Here is a 9,179-nt window from a genome sequence, read left to right on the forward strand (position 1 = left end):
TTATATACGACAGTAAATAAGAGCATAAAACACAGACAGTGCTCTAACTGTAAACAGCTTTTTGTGTCCAACAGAAACATTTACATTGAACAACCTACATGTTCAAAAGATCTAAACAAGCTTTTATTTTGAAACTGACCCTTGAGTCTGAGTCAGTCCTGTTGTGTTGTGTGGGTGCAGAACAAAAACAAACAGCAAACCGTGTATTCAAGAGTATTTTAATATTATTAATATGTATACTTTAGGCTTTAGAAATATAACTATCAATGACAAAACTTCCACTGAAGTAATGGTAGTTCGCTTATGCCCCCTTCAAATCAATTAATTACAGTATACACATTATGATACAGAGCAGATTTAAATCTGAAATCATATTTAAATAAATGCTCAGTAGATAAAGGTTTTCATAACTTTTTATTCTTTTCTTCAACTACCGTATTAGCCATTTATGAGTTTTAGCACACCCAAAAATGTAAAGCCTTTATTTTCTAATAAATTTAAGTGCAAACCGTTTATTTTTCTCTTTAAAAAGACACCGACCGCAGCATCCTGCTTTATGGATTCAGATTTCAAGACTGAGGATGTTAAGCCGAGTGCAGCAAGGCAGTCCTCAGCCCTCTTTCTGTTCATTAGAGCAGTTCTAGAAAAACAACAAAATCAGTGCAAAGTCATCAATGGGGAGATTCTAGTCAGGAGTAAACAGACACAGGGTGAATATGGATGGATGAGACTTTCTAATGCTCAAGCAACTCATAAGTTCTTCCAAAATTCACAGTCTGTAGCCTTAAATGGGGTGTATGGAACATGGCACCTCTCATTTGGTCTGCGTTTAACACAGATAACAGTCTGGCGAGATCGGACACAAAACAAACATTTTAAAAGACCTAAAATGTGTTAAAACTCCAGAAAATAGCACAATAGTCGATAATCCAACTCCATTTCCCCGTTCCTACCCCCCTGGTTTCATTCCTTCTCTAAGTCAAGGGAGTGATGAACAAAAACAGAGAAGCCATTAACAAAACTGGGAGGGAAGGATATAAAAAGAAAAGAAAAACTTGCAATGCTTGCAGGGTGAAGCGCAGCATCGGACTCTGGGGTTGCAGGGTTCTTTAGCAGCAGAAATATTGTGGCTATACTACTGTCCCACTGGGAGAGCTGGCTTGGTTTTGGGATGACAGTAAACCCTAGAAAAAGGAAAACAAGGAGATTTGCATTGGGAAAGTCCACATACTGTAGCAGAATCAAACAACAAATAGCTTAGTGAAACGTGGCTCGGCTTTCCAAATCCTGGAAACCGCGTGGAAGCAGCGCCGTGCCTCTAATGGAGTCCATCTTCATTAGCAGCGAACCTCCATCACTTCTCCTAGTAAATGTACCCGTTCTACATTTTTAAAGTGGTTTAAATTTCATAAGGTGGTGTATTCTGTGAAAAACTGGGTGAGTGTATAGAGGGAAAAGGGAGTTTAAGCATGCAAAGAGCTGCAGGGAATCTTCAGGCAAAACCCTGGGTCGTTTGCATAAAAGCTGAAATGTGAGTAGGGTTGAGATGGTCCCACGGCATGTTAGCAAATCTAATTATCAAATGGATCTAGGCTTAGTTTTATACTTTTTAGTTCACTCGGTTTGTGATTTATGTCAAAGTTGTTGGCTGCAGCAAGCGATTAGTTAGTGATTAGCATCCAGTTAGTCCTCTAAACAGAATATATGTCTATATTTTGGATTTCGGCTCTTTTTTAACACAAAGACTACAGCTATTGATTTCACAGGTGAGCAGCATCTGTTCCTGCTAGTTAATAAACAATGTGATGATGTCTTTTAGCGGTCTTAAGTGGAGTACAGTCAAGAACTTGAACAGCAGGCATTAATCAGAGAGGAAGCTTCACTGGAGAACAGAACAAGAGGCTGATGATCAGTGGTCATGGGGAAGAGGTCACACAGGAAAAAAGTAAAAAAAATAAATAAAATAAAAAAAGATCCAGAGTTTGACAGTAGTTTCTATTTATCCATGTCTTAGCTTAAAACTGAGATATTTCCCAAACAGAAAGCAGATCCAAAATGAAAGAAGCTACAGTACCAGAACCCAACCTGAAGGTCGGTAGAGGCGGTTTGCTTTGTTAGCTAGGCACTGTTAGATGATTTAGGAACCAAACAGCTTTCATTAAGGACCTAAGTTCACCTTCACATCACAAGTCCACACAGAAATCTCACCAGAATTTGTTACGTAGCCAAAAAAGAGCATACGTTTTATAAAAGAAAAAAATAACGTAAACACAGACAGTTTCAGTTTACCTGCCTGCCTACAAAATGACAACTCGACTATAAAAAGCTGTTCCAAAAGTCACAAGTTTGTTGTTATCTTTAGAATATAGATCTTGCTAAAGAGTGACAGACAATCTGATCACTGCAACCTTCCCACCATTTCCTGTTAAAAAGAACTTACCACTTTGCCTGGCCTCGCCCATGTGCAAATAAATCCCTCCTGACATGCAGTCACTAAACAGTCCTCTAAAAATATGAGTACAGTCAGTCTCTCGTGTGCTATTTTTTTACAGATGAGAGGCTCGAGAAGCGGCACGTCCTCCATGCGGGGGCACAGCAGCGTGCCGAGCGTCTTGGCGGGGTCCGTTTTGGTTTTTGTCAGGAGGTTGAGCTTGTCGCTGCTCTTGCTGCTGATGTGACCCATGCTGTGGTTGCGTTTGTGGTCCTTTTCGTGGTGGCGTTCCTTCCGATCGTGCAGCGAGAGCGTGGCAAATTTACTCACGCCGGTAGCAATGGCACTGTCCATGATCCCGCCGCTGACTGCACTGCCCCCGCTGCCCGCCTTGTTGGTGCTGTTAGCTGTAGCGGTGCCAGCTGAATGGGGCAAGCTGTTTGAGCGTGGCAACGTGGAAGAGAGGGAGTTCACGCCGGGTGTATTGGAACCACTGTTGTTTCCATTTGTAGTGTTACTAGAGGTGTTGGTGATGATTGTAGCGCCCGCAGGAGGGCTAGTAGCATTCATCACATTAGTGTGTGTCCGTGTCCTTGAAAGAGGAAGATGGGGGAAAAGAATGTCCTCGGTGAGGTCCCACAGGCATAGCTGAGTGTCCTGGCCCACTGAGCCAAACCGGTACGTTACACTTACAGGCCGGCTGTCTGTAGAGTTGCGCTTGGAAAGTCGAGATTGGGTACTGTTGGCTCTGTCTCTCCCAAAGTGGATCACCTGATCCTGGAAGTCCTCGTCACTGCCGCTGAACTCCATCGGGTCACTTTCCTCCACGCTAGTGGTGTAATGATCAAACGCCACCACACTTACCCATGACTTATGGCCATGACCTCGGGCAATGACCCTGCAGTCTAAAAACGACCACACAGTCACTAGATCGTCTTCTCCACCTGCAACTATGTACTTCCCATCGGGGCTCCAGCACACGCACAACAAGCCACCAAAATAGCTCTTCATCGTGCCGTGAAGCTCCACAGCGTCAAAGTTGAACACCCGTAGAAAGCCGTCTTGGCTAACGCAAGCAAGGAACTTGCCGTCTGGAGAAAAGGCAAACTCATTTAGAGCCCCTTCCCCCACTGTCCATTTCAAGAGGGGGTTCCGCGTGGATTTGCTCTTGCACGTGTGTACGGAGTAGTTCTCTCCCTGTTTGAGCAGCTGGTAGTGAGGTGCTGTGGTGCCACAGGTATGCTCCACGTTGTACAGGTACATATTCCCACTGGCATGAGAGACCAGGAACAGGCTCTCGGAGCCAGGTACCCATTTCACACAAGTTACTCGGGACTTGTCTATTAGTCTCTGGAGGGGGAAAAAAGAATATTAAAATATCTGAGTCACTTTCCAATGCATAGTTTGTTACGATATTAAAAATCTAGACACGTGTGGCAAACGTTGCAGAATTACAATGTGCCGTCTATCCTTCAGAGGCATACCTCCTCATTGAAGAGTTTACTCGTCTCCTTTTTGATGGGGTCAATGAGCTGGACCTGTCCTGCTGAGAAGCCCACCAGCAGGGACACGCTCTCTGCTGTCGCTGTGAGGTGGTTGAAGTCATGACACGTGGGCTGCGTCCCCTTATAAATACGCTTGTCTATGGGCTTGCTCAAGTCAGCAGCCTGGAGGAAGGGAGCGAGAGAGAGCATAAAGCAAGTACAGACACCTTTAACAATCTGACTTTGAGCTACTGCACTCTTTACGTTTCATTTCAAATAGAATGATGAAGAAAATGTGATCTTCTACAAAAATCAACATCAAGAACTGGTGATACAGCTAAAATTTTAAAGGCATCAGGGTGAAATCTGACTCTCAGAGTAACTAAAATGCACAGAAATACTCTGAATAAGCCAAAAAGAATGTAACAACAGTCTGATTGGTAATGATTTACAATTACCACTGCAGGGGGGTATGGAAAACACATTTAGGGGTAAAATGATGACTCACTAATGTTAGCCTTGACATTGAAGGTTTTTGTCTCACCCTCATCAAGATATTTCACACATAGCACTTATATTTTACTAGTTTGTAAATGTAATGGAGTAAGACTGAACAGTATATCAAGTCTGAAAATATATCAATGTGTTATTAAACAAGACACAAAATTTAAGTTTATATTTTAATGTGACCTGCCTAGGGACTGTAGCATTTGGCATATTTACATATATTGAATCTTCAATAGCTGTTAATTAGTGTGCACAGTCCCTACCAAATAAATGAACGCAAGAGCTCTCTGACTAAAACTACTTTAAAAGAAGAAAAATGCTGCTTCTGAATCATTTCCATCATTACTTCTGAACACAACAATTACTGTGTCTTGAAATCTAAATACCAGCCATCCTATGACGTTTACTCATTCTCTATTTTCAGCGTGAACAGAAAAATGTCATGCATTTCTCAGAGTTCTCCATCACCAAGCACTGCTGGGAGAACTAAATGACTCATGAAGGGCTGAAAAGCAGCACATGATATGAAATTGCAGCGTGAAGTGGTAGAGCTCTCACACACATAAGTGTTTTGATTACCAGTCTAAAAGATGGTGAGTCAGTCTAATTCAATCTGAACTACGATCCTGCTGTCATTGCATAAAAGGATTTGATTGCATTTTCAATTTAAGTGATTTCTACTTTGAAAAAAAAAAATAAGTGTTTACATTTAATGGAAGGCTAAATGTTATTATAATATATATCCTATACAGATAGGACGCCTATATAAATGTACAGTGTAGTTTTGTCTGTGAAGCAAGAAAATTTTCAATTTTTGGTTCAGAGTATATGCTAAGTTTTGATCAGGCAGGCTATAAACAACACTTCCAATAAGTAAATGCTATGATGCTGAATGACAGGCATGAAATGTGTACAATACAACCCAAAAATGTGGGATAGCATTGATAACAACCAACTTTATAGTTTAATAGTTGGCTATACACTGATTTTAAATCACTGTCAGGCACCTGTCAGCTAACAAGTCGACAGTTTCATCACAAACCGGATCCGCAACAGTTTCAACGCTGACAAGTTGAGACAATACAAATTGTGAATGTACCCCTGAGGCCTTCATGCAAATTCAAGTCCAACTAAAACAAAATATCAGATTTTAGGTCCTGGCCTCAGCTTCTTAATGTCAGCCAGTGGTGCTGGCTAGCTAGCGAGTAGCCTAGCTACCTAACTGCTTCGAGCTAACTAGCAAGCTGCCAGCTAATTTCAAAGTCAAGCGCCTGTCATAGTTCTGAAATAGCACACTGACAGCCCAAAACTCCAACGACAGCTGAGACAACGATAATGCACCACAACCAGCAGTGTCTTCCATGGCTGTTGACATTAGCCGACTTAGCACGATACCTTTCTAACGCCTTTGTAGATGTAGAAGTAGAGCTCACGGCCCACATTGAAACAGATCCTGTCGCCGTTACCCGACTGGTCGTTGACGTTCACGAAGGAGACCTTAACGGGGTTGGAGCCTTGCGAATTGAAAGGCACCCTGTTAGGACGGCTGTATTCGGAGTGAGTGAGGAGTTTGTAGACACCTTCTCGAGTGGTGAACTGAGTTTTAATTTCGTTCATCTCCTTCCCTCCTCCCTCCGCCGCCATCTTTGAAATTAACATTCATCCCTTTCCCCCAGGCCGGATCTTACGCACGGATGGGAGCAGGGTGAGCGACGCTGGGAGCTGACTCTCCCGTTCCCCCCAGCGGTTCACAGAGGAACTGGGGAGGAGAAGATCTCTAAATAAATATTACTTGTGGCCATGTAACTTCCAAGATAAGTAAAACGCTATGAAACACATTTAGGCACTTTTAAAGGTGTTTTATTTTGAAAAGATTTTGACCGGACGTCTTATTTTGACACGTTTGTTTTGTTTTTAACTCAGCTGTTACCACATTTTTGCCGTTTAAAATCAAAAGCACCTGGTACTCTGCTGATTGCTGAAAGTTTTTCTGGCAGCATTTTTACAAAATTCTTTTGCTATTTCACCACTTTTTGGTCTAAAAATAAAATAAAACAAGTGTCATAATGGCGTGTAGGAAAGGACAACAATGTTCACTACAAGGTATGGGAGAATAAGGAGATAAAATCATTTAGATAACGTTTAAATATTCATTGAACGACAGTTTATAGAAGCTGAGTTGAGTTTTTATTGATTGTGATTTATTAATTTCATTTTCCTCCAATTTCTTCCAAATGTTTACAAGTAAATTTTGATATTTGTCATAATAAATAATATACATATCTTTTATCTAAATTGAGACCTCAGTGATAGGCGTGCACCCAACTCGGTGGACCAGCTTTCTTTCAGCTACACGGTAAGTTATTTAAAACCCCTTCTACAATTTATCCGCTTGCACATTTCTAAATTGCAAGAATGTGACCTGTGATTTTCTTTTTGTCAGGAGATGTGTAAGATGGATTCAAGCACGGAATCTGACTCAGAAATCAGTCCGAAATGGTCCGACACCAGCACTCTGGTACTTCTCTCATTCCTAAACTGCATTTTTTTAAATCAGGGAGTACATTTTAGAAACATGTACACCTACGCTGATAAACTGCTCATCATTGATCAGAAAAAGTACTTGTATTTTTGAACGGTCAAACTTTTCATAAAACCTGCTCACTTTGGCATCTATTGTCATTTAGGAAGTGTTATTAAACTGCAAAAGCTTAGTGATCTATCTCTGTGAGTAGGAGTGTGTGAGCAGGACTTCACAGCGTGCATCAACATACAAGTCTGCAGGGCGACATGCATCTTATTCTTTGGTACGTATTCTTTTAGGCATTCATTTCCTCAACGTCTTTCTGCTCAGCGGGTTCATAAATAAGTCTGTGTTCTCGTGGTTGTAGTTTTTGGACCCATACGATGGGAGCTCAGAGGATTCTGATGAGTCCAACATCAGCAGCAGGCTAAGGCAGCAGGGGAAGGTGTGTGGATGCCGCCTCTCAGGCCGAAGAAGGCGACCAGTCCTACACCACTCCGCCAAACTGGTGAAAAATGGGATGACAGGTTCTTTAATAGCTCAGCAAACCACAGTCCCAGATCCCGGTGATGTCCAGAGGAAATGCAGAAGTGATTCTGAGCTGTGGGACTGTGGACTCGACACTCTGTCCTCCTACAGCGATCGAGATGGTTGTGGAAATATGACAGAAGAAAGGGCGCCTTCTTCTCTGATGGACATCCAAACTATAGATGTAGAGCTGCAGCTTAATGACTTTCCCATTTCTGGACTTCCGATCTCAAGCAAGGGAAGTTCGTGTCAGATGCTGAACTGCTGCTCTGAGAGATCCTGCGTCTCTTGTAATGGATCTCTGTCCAAGAGGAAGGTGGACCGCTCTGGAGCAGACGCAGCAGAGCTGGGGCTGAGAAAAAGGCAGTGTGTGTTAAACATGGAGAACAAGTGACTGAGCAAAGACTCACGTCACTTTATTTACCTTGGAAATCGAAGTTATTTAGAAGTGCACTTTTACAAAACTTTTTTCCCTTCCAGAAAAAATCTGTTACTGCTGATGCTCTGAATAAAACCTGATCTGCAGTGGTAGCTGACATGAGCTCGGAAAGATTCACACACTTCTCTGATTTGACTTCATTGGAGAAGCTCCAGATGAACAAATAAAACCTCCAGTGGTTATGTAATGTTACATTTGCTGCATGGAACAGAACTAAGTCAATGTCAAGTTTATTTATATAGCACATTTCCAACAATCAGAGACTGCACAAAGTGCTGTACACAGACAAGCAGTAAAAATAAAATGATAAAACACTGAGAGCCTTCCAGTAGACCCTAAGATTAATTAACAATAAAATCAGTTAAAAGCAAGGGTGAAAAGGTAGGTTTTTAAAAGAGACTTAGAAGCAGAAAGGCTGTTGGCAGACCTAATCTGTAAGGGAATGCTGTTCCAGAGCTTGGGAGCAGCCACAGAAAAGGCCCTGTCGCCTCTGGACTTCAGCGTAGACTTGGGAACAGATAATAGATGTAGAGAGGATGATTGGAGCTTCGTTTGGGGACACGTGTGTTTAAAAGTTCCGACAGATAAGGAGGGGCCAAATTGTGTTGTGCCTTAAAACAGATCAGTAGCATTTTAAATTGAATCCTGTAAGTGATGGGAGCCAGTGAAGAGCTTGTAAGACTGGTGTTATGTGATCCCTGCGCCTACCTGTCAGCAAGCGAGCTGCCGCATTCTGGGCCAAGTGGTTTTGTAATTTCTATACAATATTCAGACATTTTTGTACGTTTGTATGAAAAAAAGATGTATTAATACCAAGTCCAGTTTATTTTATTAATTTGTTTCCTATAATTTTAGTCAAAACTGATTTCTCCTGAATAGCATTTAATTTCATGCTAAATCACACAGGGCCGGATTTAGCCAGCCCTACAAAGGGGGGCAGGTATAGATTATCAGGGGGTGCAGGTCTGGGAAATAATTTTTCAGGTGTCACGTACCCCCAAATCCCTAAAATGCATAGAAAACTATGCTATCATTACAGTTCTTCTATCCATGTATATATACACATCTTTTTCTTTGATCCATTCCTTACACTACCCTCTGCATTCACCTGGGCTTGGGACTGGCACAAATGGGACACTGGCTTGTTTCCCATTGGGGCTGCATTGATCTTTATCTTTTAATGTTTTTATCTTATGTCTTATTGGCCTATCTTTTTTAAAATTTTTATCTTTGTCTTTATTTTATCTCATCATTCCATTTTTTATT

The 9,179-nt window shown here is 41.7% G+C and overlaps 2 protein-coding genes across 3 annotated transcripts; one reads left to right on the plus strand and one right to left on the minus strand.

Annotated features, from left to right (window-relative positions):
- Positions 1-917: 917 nt before the first annotated feature.
- On the minus strand, positions 918-6,130 carry wdr20a (WD repeat domain 20a). Its single transcript, XM_015969840.3, has 4 exons — positions 5,818-6,130; positions 3,916-4,098; positions 2,441-3,781; positions 918-1,184 (listed from the first exon to the last, which is right to left on the minus strand). Exons 1-4 carry the CDS (start codon positions 6,079-6,081, stop codon positions 1,131-1,133), a joined length of 1,842 nt encoding a protein of 613 aa, XP_015825326.1. The 5' UTR covers positions 6,082-6,130; the 3' UTR covers positions 918-1,130.
- A 210-nt stretch (positions 6,131-6,340) lies between these two features.
- Positions 6,341-8,030, plus strand: LOC107392198 (uncharacterized). 2 transcript variants are annotated; one of them, XM_015969845.3, is made up of 5 exons: positions 6,341-6,525; positions 6,723-6,778; positions 6,866-6,940; positions 7,158-7,229; positions 7,314-8,030. In XM_015969845.3, the coding sequence occupies exons 1-5, from the start codon at positions 6,489-6,491 to the stop codon at positions 7,866-7,868; spliced, it is 795 nt and encodes a 264-aa protein (XP_015825331.3). In that variant the 5' UTR covers positions 6,341-6,488; the 3' UTR covers positions 7,869-8,030. The 2 variants fall into 2 exon arrangements, with proteins under 2 accessions (XP_015825331.3, XP_054597663.2); XM_054741688.2 differs by having other exon boundaries at positions 6,869-6,940.
- The last annotated feature ends 1,149 nt before the right edge of the window (positions 8,031-9,179 follow it).

The sequence above is a fragment of the Nothobranchius furzeri genome, chromosome 18 (genome assembly GCF_043380555.1).
Source record: "Nothobranchius furzeri strain GRZ-AD chromosome 18, NfurGRZ-RIMD1, whole genome shotgun sequence".
In the NCBI taxonomy this organism is placed as follows: Eukaryota; Metazoa; Chordata; class Actinopteri; order Cyprinodontiformes; family Nothobranchiidae; genus Nothobranchius; species Nothobranchius furzeri.

What these genes read in the sequence shown, in the direction of transcription:
- wdr20a (XM_015969840.3), bottom strand. Translation starts at nt 6,081, where the DNA reads ATGTTAATTTCAAAGATGGCGGCGGAGGGAGGAGGGAAGGAGATGAAC. An exon ending in TCTACAAAGGCGTTAGAAAG is followed by an intron (nt 4,099 to 5,817) that starts GTATCGTGCTAA and finishes CCCTTCCTCCAG; the next exon opens with GCTGCTGACTTGAGCAAGCC. An exon ending in GTAAACTCTTCAATGAGGAG is followed by an intron (nt 3,782 to 3,915) that starts GTATGCCTCTGA and finishes TTCCCCCTCCAG; the next exon opens with AGACTAATAGACAAGTCCCG.
- LOC107392198 (XM_015969845.3), top strand. Translation starts at nt 6,489, where the DNA reads ATGGCGTGTAGGAAAGGACAACAATGTTCACTACAAG. An exon ending in ACAACAATGTTCACTACAAG is followed by an intron (nt 6,526 to 6,722) that starts GTATGGGAGAAT and finishes ATCTAAATTGAG; the next exon opens with ACCTCAGTGATAGGCGTGCA. An exon ending in GGTCCGACACCAGCACTCTG is followed by an intron (nt 6,941 to 7,157) that starts GTACTTCTCTCA and finishes CTCTGTGAGTAG; the next exon opens with GAGTGTGTGAGCAGGACTTC.